This window comes from Sus scrofa, chromosome 10 (assembly GCF_000003025.6).
Source record: "Sus scrofa isolate TJ Tabasco breed Duroc chromosome 10, Sscrofa11.1, whole genome shotgun sequence".
NCBI classification, from domain to species: domain Eukaryota; kingdom Metazoa; phylum Chordata; class Mammalia; order Artiodactyla; family Suidae; genus Sus; species Sus scrofa.
Window position 1 is genome coordinate 39,272,659 of NC_010452.4, and position 12,376 is coordinate 39,285,034.

The 12,376-nt window shown below is 42.6% G+C and overlaps 1 protein-coding gene and 1 long non-coding RNA gene across 14 annotated transcripts in view; one reads left to right on the plus strand and one right to left on the minus strand.

Annotated features, from left to right (window-relative positions):
* The window catches only part of ARMC4 (armadillo repeat containing 4), a 186,674-nt gene continuing 178,062 nt past the window's right edge, over positions 3,765–12,376 (minus strand). For 12 of the 13 annotated variants that reach the window (XM_021064726.1, XM_021064716.1, XM_021064712.1 and 9 more), the window contains one exon: positions 3,765–5,679. In XM_021064726.1, coding sequence (XP_020920385.1) covers positions 5,566–5,679 — 114 coding nt within the window. In that variant the 3' untranslated portion in view covers positions 3,765–5,565. The remainder of the gene's footprint in view (positions 5,680–12,376) is intronic. The other variant, XM_021064715.1, reaches the window with a different exon arrangement.
* On the plus strand, positions 5,001–7,034 carry LOC106507913. Its single transcript, XR_002336327.1, has 3 exons — positions 5,001–5,117; positions 5,592–5,728; positions 6,674–7,034. It is a non-coding gene; the product is annotated as an uncharacterized LOC106507913 (long non-coding RNA).

Consider the following 12,376-nt stretch of genomic DNA (forward strand, 5'->3'; position numbering starts at 1 on the left):
ATTTTTTCCATTATAGCTGGTTTACAGTGTTCTGTCAATTTTCTACTATACAGCAAACTGACCCAGTCACACATACATATATACATTCTTTTTTCTCACATTACCATACTCCATCATAAGTGACTAGATATAGCTCCCAGTGCTATACAGCAGGATCTCACTGCCTATACATTCTAAAGGCAATAGTTTGCATCTATTAACCCCAAATTCCCAATCCATCCCACTCCCCCACCCCCTTGGCAACCACAAGTCTCTTTTCCAAGTCCATGATTTTCTTTTATGTTGAAAGTTTCATTTGTGCCATATATTAGATTCCAGATATAAGTGATATCATGTGGAATTTGTCTTTCTCTTTCTGACTTCACTTAGTATGAGAGTCTCTAGATCCATCCATGTTGCTGCAAATGGCATTATGTCATTCTTTTGTTATGGCTGAGTAGTATTCCATCGTGTATATATATCACATCTTTTTTTTTAAATGAAAGCTGTTATCCACGTTCCTCAGAAGAACCACTGTTTGTGGTTTTTTGCTGTTCCCAGGCTGATGGTGCTCTTGTTGTGGTGAATAAATTGCAGGTAGTATAGCTTTCTTTTTTTTTTTTTTTTTTTGCTATTTCTTTGGGCCGCTCCTGCGGCATATGGAGGTTCCCAGGCTAGGGGTCGAATCAGAGCTCTAGCCACCGGCCTATGCCAGAGCCACAGCAACGCAGGATCCGAGCCGTGTCTGCAACCTACACCACAGCTCACGGCAACACCGGATCCTTAACCCACTGAGCAAAGGCAGGGACCGAACCCACAACCTCATGGTTCCTAGTCAGATTCGTTAACCACTGTGCCACGACGGGAACTCCTATATATCACGTCTTCTTAATCCATTCATCTGTTGATGGACATTTAGGTTGTTTCCATGTCTTGGCTATTGTGAATAGTGCTGCAATGAACATATGGGTACATGTGTCTTTTTCAAGGAAAGTTTTGTCTGGATGTATGCCCAAAAGTGGGATTGCTGGGTCATATGGTAGTTCTACATTTAGTTTTCTAAGGTATCTCCATACTGTTTTCCATAGTGGTTGTGCCTATTTACATTGCCACCAACAGTGCAGGAGTGTGCCCTTTTCTCCATACCCCCTCCAGCTTTTGTTATTTGTGGACTTATTATGATGGCCATTCTGACTGGTGTGAGGTGGTACCTCATTGTGGTTTTGATTTGCATTTCTCTAATAATCAGGTCTTTTGCCCATTTTTTCATTGGGTTGTTGGGTTTTTTTTTTTTTTTTTTTTGGTCTTTTTGCCTTTTCTAGGGCTGCTCCCACAGCATATGGAGGTTCCCAGGCTAGGGGTCTAATTGGAGCTGTGGCCCCCGGCCTACACCAGAGCCACAGCAACGCAGGATCCGAGCCTCGTCTGCGACCTACACCACAGCTCTTAGCAATGCTGGATCCTTAACCCACTGAGCAAGGCCAGGGATTGAACCTGCAACCTCATGGTTCCTAGTCAGATTCGTTAACCACTGTGCCATGACGGGAACTCCGGGTTGTTGGTTTTTTTGCCGTTGAGTTGTATAATTTGTTTGTATATTTTAGAGATTAAGCCCTTGTTAGTTGTATCATTTGAAACTATTTTCTCCCATTCCATAGCTTGGTTTTTTTTTTTGTTGTTGTTGTTCATTTGTTTTTTTAATGGTTTCCTTTGCTGTGCAAAAGCTTGTCAGTTTGATTAGGTCCCATTGGTTTATTTTTGCTTTCATTTCTGTTGCCTTCAAGAGTGGCCTGAGAAAACATTTGTAAGTTTGATGTGAGAGAATGTTTTGTCTACATTCTCTTCTCAGAATTTGATGGTATCTTGTCTTATGTTTAAGTCTTTAAGCCATTTTGAGTTTACTTGTGTGCATGGTGTGAGGGTGTGTTCCAGTTTCATTGATTTACATGTGGCTGTCCAGCTTTCCTAGCACCACTTGCTGAAAAGAACGTCTTTTCTCCATCTTATATTCTTGCCTCCTTTGTCAAAGATTAATCGACTGTAGGTGTCTGTGTTTATATTTGGGTTCTTTATTCTGTTCCATTGTTACTGCTTTGTAATATTGCCTGAAGTCTGGAGATATATGCCTCCTGCTTGGTTTTTGTTCCTCAGGATTGCTTTGGCAATTCTGGGTCTTTTGTGGTTCCATATACATTTTTTGGACTGTTTGATCTAATTCTGTCCTTTGTATTTTATTTGTTGCTTTTTCCTAGCTGCTTTTAATATTTTCTTTTTTTTTTTTTTTTGTCTTTGTTGTTGTTGTTGTTGCTATTTCTTGGGCCGCTCCCGCGGCATATGGAGGTTCCCAGGCTAGGGGCTGAATCGGAGCTGTAGCCACCGGCCTACGCCAGAGCCACAGCAACGCGGGATCCGAGCCGCGTCTGCAACCTACACCACAGCTCACGGCAACGCCGGATCGTTAACCCACTGAGCAAGGGCAGGGACCGAACCCGCAACCTCATGGTTCCCAGTCGGATTCGTTAACCACTGCGCCACGACGGGAACTCCTGCTTTTAATATTTTCTATTTGTCAGTTTTATTAATATGTATCTCAAGGTGTTCCTCCTTGGTTTTTATTCTGTAGGGGACTTTGTGCTTCCTGGATTTGGGGTGACTGTTTTCTCTCCCATGATAGGGAGGTTTTCAGCTATGATCTTCAAATACTTTTCTCAGGCCCTTTGTCTCTTTCTTCTCTATCTGGGATTCCTGATTCTCCTATATTTTAAATGAGATCTTGAGTAGGAAGTACCTAATACAATGTCAGCATTTGGTAGCATTATATACAATGTGGTTGTCTTTCTACTCCTTTCTCATTGAGGACGAGAATCTCACTTGGAACATAGGTGTTTGGGAGGTACTTAATGCATTTAAGGCAGTGACATCCTTAAATAATTGGACATCCTTATTGTTTTGGCTGAATATTGCATTCCCAAGTCTTCTGTGGAATGAGATTACACATCTTCAATTATTTGGACTATGAATTTTTCTTTATTATTTTAACTTAATCTTGTTTAGGTCATTGTCTGTTTATCAACAGCTGAATTTCTTATTTTCCTAAGTGGAAATAAATTTTCAAGTATTTTGAATCGTTGTCTTTCATGTCCATGCTAATGCCTTAGAGATGCATAAGGGTAACACCAAAATCTGTCAAAATAATAGGATTCACAATGTCATTCCCTAAGACATCTAACTTTCCACTCCCTTTCAGAATCCAGAAAAACTTTAAAAAGAAACTATTTTAGCACAGGTCATCCTGACAGCAGCAAAAGAACAGGGTCTACAAACAGCAGGATCATTGTCGCCAGGGTTTCTAAAAGGAAACCTTGCAAACTAAAGACAGTGGAATATCTATTTAAAATTCCTTCCATCTTAAACTCCTTTCAGACTGAAATAGCCAGCTATCATGGAGCGCAAATTGGATTCCCAGGATGTTCTAGGGAAGAATAAAACCTAAAAAATAACCTTGTCCCTGAAAACTTAGGAAGAATTAATGTCACCAGCTTTAAAGCAGAAAGTAACAATAACAGAAAAAAAAATCTTACATAAAATCTAATGCAAAAAAATAAATAAATAAAAAAGTGTGCTCTCCCAGCATAGAGTAGCAAAGAAATGGTATGATCATCTGCATGTGTGTTCTCTGATAGCTATGGTGCTTTCACTCACTGCTTTTGGCATTTTTCTGGTAATATTAGCGATTTCTGTTACGATGTTTCACACACACACAAAGCCAAAAATTGACCTTTAAGTTTTGCTGCTCTTTTGTTTACTCTAAAGGTACTACATTTCTGGTGTTTTAGAATTAAAAGAAACAGTTGTTAGTAATACACAACATGACTTTCATGTTAATTTACTGTATGTTTCCACAAGTTTAGTTTCTTTTAAAACGGTACTGTTGCTCTTATTTTATGCATTTATTAACATTTACAAACAGAAATCCTAAACTTGCGTATGATAAAGGAACAATCTTCCCAACCATCCAGTTGTCTTTGTGCGGGTTTTTTTTGGTTTTTTTTTTTTCCTCCCCTGTTGCTTCCCTCCACTTTCAGGACCCACTAATTCCAAGGATATTTAAAAACCTTAAAATGATGGTGAAAGCTTCCTTTAATAATAACATGTATTCTTTTTCTGTAGCTGTCATAATTCATGACTTGTAGGTGTGTTTTTTAATGTTAGTGAAACACAACTAACCAGTGACTTTGACATTAGAAATACCTACTGATGTACGTTAAAGGATTTAACTATTATTTAAATTCAATTCTTCATTAGCATTGGGATCATTTCCTTGTTTCTATTAGCCTCTTTTATGTCCTCCTTTGAAAAGCAATGAAGATGAGTTGGTGTTTTACAAAACCTGATAATTCTCAGAAATGCCTCACGTTTTTATCAGAGAATCTATCTCTGGTATAATTTTCATTCTGTACAGCCGTTTTCATTTCAGACGAATTATTTACATTTAACTCAATTAAGTCTACGATCGTCAAATTATGACAAACACACACAGGTCTTAATATTTTTCAATAAAACCTTCTTGCCTGCTCTTTCAAAGCATTAACCAAGATTGTCGGTTTACTGAGCGGATGCATGCAAAGCCATTTTTCTAGCTAGTTTTAGACGCTGGGGACGGTCAGTTCCCAAACATTTCAGCACACCAAGGTTACATATGTGATTCTTTTAAGTGCCTTCTAATGTTTCTATAACCTGATAAAATGCTATTACTCCTTTGTAGCTACTTTTTAAATAGTACTTTGTGTGCTGAAAACAAGTTCAAAAATTCAAAGCAATTTTATGGGAGGTAATATTATCCTCATATCGGCATAAATTAATTCTTTCAATAAAAGCGTTGGTGAAGCCTGTGAGGGAAATAAAACATGCAATTGTTTATTCTTTGGAAACCCTAAAGTGAAAATCTCACTCACTGCTTATGTTTTTGTGATTTGCATTCTCTGCTACAGTGACAGTTATCCATTGTCTTCTCGGATGTTCATAGTCTTTAGAAGAAACTTGGAATGACCTCAGGATGGTCTCCCTAAGTCCAGCTGCTTAACTCCAAACTCTATTGAATAACAGTTTGCGAAATCAGCACATCTCAGAGCTCTCCGGTGGGTTGCAAACGATCACACAAACAAAACCATACTGACAGGACAGTTAGATTGGTTTAACAGAAAGGGAATTCTAAAGACACTCGTGAATGACTATAAAAAATGCACACCAGGAAAGCCCTATCTTTCATTAAAATTAACACAAAGACAAAAGCATTGCCAAAACAGATATAAATAGATAGATATCTATACATGCTGAATACATGTATCTCAGATTCCTGGAAAATATGATCACAAATAGTTTGGTGTATTCCTAATAGAACAAAAATACTTATGCAAATTTTGGATAAACAGCATCCTTAGCACTTCTGAATTCCTTTGTTTTCAGTTAGACATCTGCCTGTAGAGGATTTGGTACAAAATGTTTCCCAGTTTAGGCTTCCTGGGCAGAGGAGTGACATGTTCTGTTTCATGTAATATTTGGTCACTTGTACTGTCAGTTTGAGTTTCAAGTGTATCTCGCCTTTTCTGTAGCAAGAGCCAGCCTGCGGATGTTGGATATACAGCCAGCAGCAGCTTCTTGGAGATCCTGATCCGGGGATCCAACCATATCCAGTAGAAGCTGCCACACATGCAGGAGGGGGGAAGAAAAGGGGAATAAGAAAAAACAGGTAAAGTTAGGCTGTGGAAATAATGTGAAATACGAAATATTTTTTAAAGTCACCAAAAAAAGTCCAAGACATTCCATTGTGGCAAGTGCAAATATAAATGGTACTTAATCAAGAGAGTTTCCCTTGTGGCTCAGTGGTAATGATTCCACCTAGTATCCATGAGGACATGGGTTCAATCCCTGGCTCCACTCAGTGGGTTAAGGATCCAGGGTTGCCATGAGCTGTGGTGTAGGTCACAGATACAGCTCAGATCTGGGGTTGCTGTGGGGCAGGCCAGCAGCTACAGCTACTATTCGACCCTAAGCCTGGGAACTTCCAGATGCCGTGGGTGCGGCCCTAGAAAGAAAAACAAGAAATGGTACTTAATCAGATGCAGGACTTTCTTAGAAAATCCTTAACATTTTATTTTCCGGAGCTGAGCTAGACCTGTTTCTCCTTCCTTTCTTTGGTCATCTAACTGCGAGGGCTTCTGATTTTGAAACTTCTCTTGCATCCTTTGTGGCTTTCCCAGCTCCCAGGACAAGCCGACAGTGTATCAAGCCCAGACTGTTGGTGTATCCTTTTTGGTGCAATCTAATCATATCAGCCCCTTGAGAGAGAACTTCATTGATTCCCAGGGCCAACTAATGACAGCCTAGTCTATCAACCTGTCCTTAAAGGATTTCTGTGCTCTGGCCTCAGTTTGCCTTCTAGACATTCACCTTTCTCCTGTTCCATCCTGTACTTCACCACTTTTGCCTTGATTGGTGCCAGGCCTCTACCTAAAATGCCCTGGCATCTCCTTCTTTGACTTGCCATTATCTACCTTTCATGACCCAGTTAACTTTTCTACAAAGCCTCCATGGATTTCCATCAGACAAAATGCCATTTCTCCCTCATCAGAACTTGAAAAGCTTGTTTACTAAATTGTTGGTCACTACACTTATCATCTTTCCTTTTTCACAGATATTTGGATGAATGCTTTTTGTCCTTTAGATTGTAACCTCTGGAAGAATCTTACACTGATGCACAGTAGATGTCAAATGTCAGGTAAATGAAGCAGAACTTTTAAAATCTGCCAATTATAATTCTAACTAATAGCTCTGATGAAAGATTTAAAATGTAATTTGAATTGTGAACTTTCATACAATAGCATTTGAGTACTAAGGTGGATACTGTCGTAGAATGAGGATGCTTGATAAGCAAAGAAATATTGTAAAGAAAAATATTGTGGGAGTTCTCATTGTGGTGCAGCGGAAATGAATCAATCCCTGGCTCAGTGGGTTAAAGATCCAGCGTTGCCATGAGCTGTGGTGTGGGTCAAAGACTTGGCTCAAATCCTGTGTTGCTATGGCTGTGGCATGTAGCTCCGATTCGAAACCTAGCCTGGGAATCTCCATGTGCCGCAGGTACGGGCCTAAAAAGCATAAATAAATAAGACGTAGGTGTATGTGTGAGAATCTGATTTAATCTCTTAAGGAAGCACTACAAAGAGGAATTTAAAATATATATATAAATATATAAATAAATATATATTTTGTGCGTATGGAAGTTCCCAGGCTAGGGGTCAAATCAGAACTGTAGCAGATCTATGCCACAGCCACATGGGATCTGACCTATGCTGCATCTATGACTTACCCTGCAGCTTGCAGCAGTGCCAGATCCTTAACCCACTGAGCAAGGCCAAAGATCAAACCTGCATCCTTCACTAGTTCTGGTTGTTGATTTTTAAATTTTATTTTTATAGAGGCACCTGTGGCATATGTAAGTTCCTGGGCTAGGGGTTGAATCAGAGCTGTAGCTGCTGGCCAATGTCATAGCCACAGCAATGCCAGATCTGAGCCACATCTGTGACCTATGCCACAGCTTATGGTAATGTCAGATCCTTAACCCGCTGAGCCACAACAGGAATTCCTGTTGATTTTTTTTAAGTCTGAGAAGCGGTAAAATGGAGTTCTGTTTGTGAACCCCCACTAGACAGCTGCCTGATGCTGTGTAGCTCCTCCCTTCTGGAAAAGGCTGGCTCAGACAGTAGTCAAGGGCTTTAAGGTCACAGCTCTCTGGACTTACATCCTGACTCTTCCACTTCCTGAACCTCAGAGCTCTGTCTTTTCATATGTTTAATGGGATCACCTATCTCTGAGGGTCATCCCAAAGAAGGAGACATATACACACCTTTAAAATAATGCTTGACCACCTGTGTCCACAGGCTCTTTCTGTCTGTATATCAGAATCTTTGCACCTCGCCCCTTCCCCTCATCCCGTTTTGCTCCTTGAGTCTTGTGCAGATCCCAGGGCGCCGTGTGTGAGAGGGAGAACTGGAGAAGCACAGGCAGGGGCAGTTTACACTGGAAAGGGCAGAGGATTCCTCATGGGGGAGACGGAAAAATGATAAGACAGGGAAGGAGGGAGGGAGGAGTTGCTGTCCTGTTTTGAAGACAGAGTTTGGAGAGCTTGGAGTTGGGGGTTATTTGGGGAGCATCTTCAGAGAGAGAGAGATTGAGTGCAACAAAGATAAGAGATTTTTTAAGAGCTTAGCACGACATGATTGTGCGCCCCGGCCTTGAGAGAGTGAAACTAGGATGACAGTTACTTTCAATTGCTCCTCGGCGGCCAGGCTTCAGTGTCCCGGACTGCATGTCCCAGGCACAGACGGACCATGAGGAGCTTGGCTTCACGCAGGTTGTGCATTTGAATCCCGTAAACCCAGAGCCCAGGACAAAGTAAGTGCTCCGTAAATGCTATTCATGACCATGGTGATTATTTCACCAGGGCTGAAGTCCGGTTCTGGCATTTATTCCTTGGAGCCCGGCCCTGGTTAGTTTGAGGGGAACGAGGAAGCAGGCATTTTTTTCCCCTACGGCCAGTCTGCCCCTGTCAGCACTGGCTTCAGGCCCCACCTCATCTCTGGTTGACCTCCATGGGTACCAGGCTTCACTTGGCATCAGCCCTGGCTACTGCCACCTAGCAAGCTCCCCTGGAAAGCAGCCAGTGGCAATGGGCGAGAAAAACAATCCCGTGTTTTGCCCATGCTCCCCTCCAGACCTGGTTGTTGGTCTGTGGTCCCCTCTCCAGCTTTCCAAGAGTCAGATGCCTTTACTCCCAAACCCTGGATGCCAGTTACATAATTTCATATTATATAAACCAGCGCATGGCGGGTGCGAAATGTAGACAGGAAGCCTAGGATGCTGTTGGCATCTGGGTGTTTGACAGAGAGCCTGCGGCACACTGGCTGTCCCAAGGTCGGCCAGGATAGGGCTGCTGAGAGAGCATGTCCTGTGCTTTCACATGTTCTATGTTCAAGTACAATGTTTAATCAATGCTGGTACCTTTTATGACTCAGCTCCATAGACGACCCTGTCTGTTACCTAACTTCCTGAGGGCATTAAAATGACTACTGCTCTTTGGGGAATTCATTTTGCCGAACTTTTTCTTGCATGAACCACAAAATTTCCTTCCATATCCCATGTGGCAGTTAGTGAATCTTTAGCCCAAAAACTTGATCAGTGGAGCCCAGCAATCCAGTATTTTAAATGACTAGTTCCATCCACATTGCTGCAGATGAGATTCTCCTACTAAGTGAAGTAAGTCAGAAAGACAAAGACAAATACCATATGATATATCTGGAATCTAATATATGGCACAAGTGAACTTAACTACAGAAAAAAAAAAGCAAACTCATGCACATGGAGAATAGACTTGTGGTGGCCAAGGGGGAGGGAAGAGGGAGTGGAATAGACAGGGAATTGGGGGTTCATAGATGCACACTATTGCACTTGGAGTAGGTAAGCAATGAGATCTTGCTGGAGAGCACAGGGAACTATATCCAATCACTTGTGCTGCAACATGATGGAGATTAATGTCAGAAAAAGAATATCTATATATGTGTGTAATCGGGTCACTTTGCTGTAGAATAGAGGTTAACAAAACACTGTAAACTAACTATGATAAAAATTGTTTGTAAATGACTAAAATATAGGCAAGGGTGGAAGTTTTTAAAATAGATGAAAGGACACAAGTATGGCTTTGAAAGGTATGGGGGGACGGGCAATGAGAACCTCTTCCTTAAACAGCACTTCAGTGACTCACTGGCCTGGAGCCATGGGTTACCTAACATTTGTACAACGTGAAATGGTTTTATTAGCTACCAAGCTTCCTATGTGCCAAGCACTGCGATTTGTTCATTATTGGTTAATTTTAGCCTGCGCTGGCCATTTTCCTCTGCCAGGAATATTCTCAACCAAGGGTATAGGTTGGAAGGGTGGAATTTTCTGCATAAAGAAGGTATGAGGGGCTTGGAGTTCCCATTGCGGCTCAGCGGTAATGAAACTGACTAGTACCCATGAGGATGTAGGTTCGACCCCTGGCTTTGCGCAATGGGTTAAGGATCTGGTGTTGCCTGAACTGTGGTGTAGGTCACAGACATGGCTCAGATTCCGAATTGCTGTGACTGTGGTGTGGGCTGTCAGCTGCAGCTCCAATTTAGCCCCTAGCCTGGGAACCTCCCTATGCCACGGGTAAGGCTCTTAAAAAAAAAAAAAAAAAAAAAAAAAAAGAGAGAGAGAGAAGTTATGAGGGGCTTGATACTTGTGAAGACCCTCTTCTGGTGATGCTGCTCTGAACTTACTCATCCTGAACACTATTTTGCTGTCAATGAAGGTGCATCATTGCACTGTTTATACCCGTGGGGTCTGTGACGCTAATGTTGCTTTACGAATTGAATGAGGATGAGCTACTTTCCCAAACCACTATCTGGACAACACGTACTGTATGTGGGTCTTGGTTTTTGAATCAGGTTCAGGAATATATGCTTTTATTTTTCTCAAGAACTTCACAAGCAGACGAGGGCACTTGGAGCAATGCCTTCAAATGACTATAAACAGCCACGTGATGGAAACGTAGTCTAAGAACCTGCATCTGTGGGGCAGCTAACCGAAAGTAGGGAGCAGTGTGTTTTCAAATCACTGACACAGGGCAAGGGGAAAGGTGCTACGTGATAGTGTGCGATCTTTACTTAAAAGGAGTACTTTTCTTAGGAAGGTGAGATGCAAATTGGGTGCAAGTGATTATGGAAATTGCTATGCGCTTTTTTTCCCCCAGTAGATATTTTTTGATTGGTAGAGTTTTTCCAACTGTAAAAACATGGCAAAGCTTATGAGGAGGAAAAACACCTCAGGTTTACCTTTTTGAAGTGTTTGTTCTTTCAAAAATTTTCCTCTTTTTAATCCGCTCCCTCCCCCCAAACCCACCCAGAGACCTTACATTTATTGGGAGTTTCATATACACGCTGAAGGAAAACCAGCTCCCTTGCTTTAGAACTTAATTGCACGGGGCGCCTTAAAACATCATTCAAACACATAACTTTTTACAGTGTTGGCGTGAACCAGGAGGTGGGGAGAGCGCTGTATGGTTCGGCCTCAAGCGAATACGGCCTCCAGTGGCAAAGGCTTTGATCACAGGCAGAAGCCCTGCAAATGCAGCCGTGACCTAAGCCTTACATGCCCTGGAAGGTGAGACCAAGGGAGCGAGGGAATTGGTGTCTGCGTCCAATTTCTACTTTGCTAACCATTCCCGCCTTTACATTTCAGTCGTATGAAAAGTATGTACCAGCTTGAGTGATTACAGATTTTCCTGTGGTTTGACTTCACATTGCTGGGCGAACCCAGACTGCAAAGAGCAGTTTCATTGGAACTGGCAGTGTAAGAAATAACTGCGTGCACACTCAGTTCTGCGGGGTTTCCAGAAAGATCTGGAGTCCCCAGAGCGGATGTGAACCCTTCTGCTGGTGCCTCCCTTTTCCAGGCACTGAGGTGAGGCATCTGCTGGCCCTGAGGCCCCCTGGCTTCCAGGCTGGCCAGGCTCTGCTGCAGAGGTTCCCTGGCGGGTGCTCCCAGTCCCCACCCAGAGCCTTGGTAATTCATTTCAGATGACAGTTCCCCAAAGCCCTGGGCCTCAACACACATTTTCTATTTGCTGGTTGGGGCAAAACCTTTCATTCTGTTGCTCAGTGATGTGATGCACAGGGCTGGCCTTGTCGTGGTATCTGTCTGCCTCTGGGTGACAGGAGTATGTGCCCTGTGGTCTGAGGTCCATGTCTGCACGGCTTGGGGGCCGGGAGGCTCTCTGTTCCATCCAGGGCCCTTTCTGCCCAGATGTTTCTTCACACTGGGAGGGTCTGTCCTCTGGTTTTTCTTGCAAGTTTTTTTTCACAAGCCTTCTGCTAGAGAGCTTCTGCATGCACACCCACATACCACACATACATACACACCACACCTCATACACACACCACAACGTATACCACACTGCACACACCACACACACATACACACCACACCTAGGAGATTAGAGTGCTGGGTCTGGAGTACTAGGTGGTAGAAATGGAACATACAATCAAGAGAGCTCTAACAGCCTTCTTCCAGAGAGTGCTAGAAATGCAAAGAATGGAGACTGGCTTGCTTACTGGCTGGGTCAGGAGCTCCTAGGACACACGCTGTACATCCGAGGAAAAGGAAGTGGCAGATATCCGCACGCCCTGGGTGGAAGGACGCTCACGGTGTCCGCCCAAAGGGCTTCAAGTTGCCCTTGTATTTTTCTTATCAAATGTAAAGAATATCTGTGCATCCTGTGGTTTCCAGGATAAGAATGCTGAAGAAGTGATAGGAAAGGATG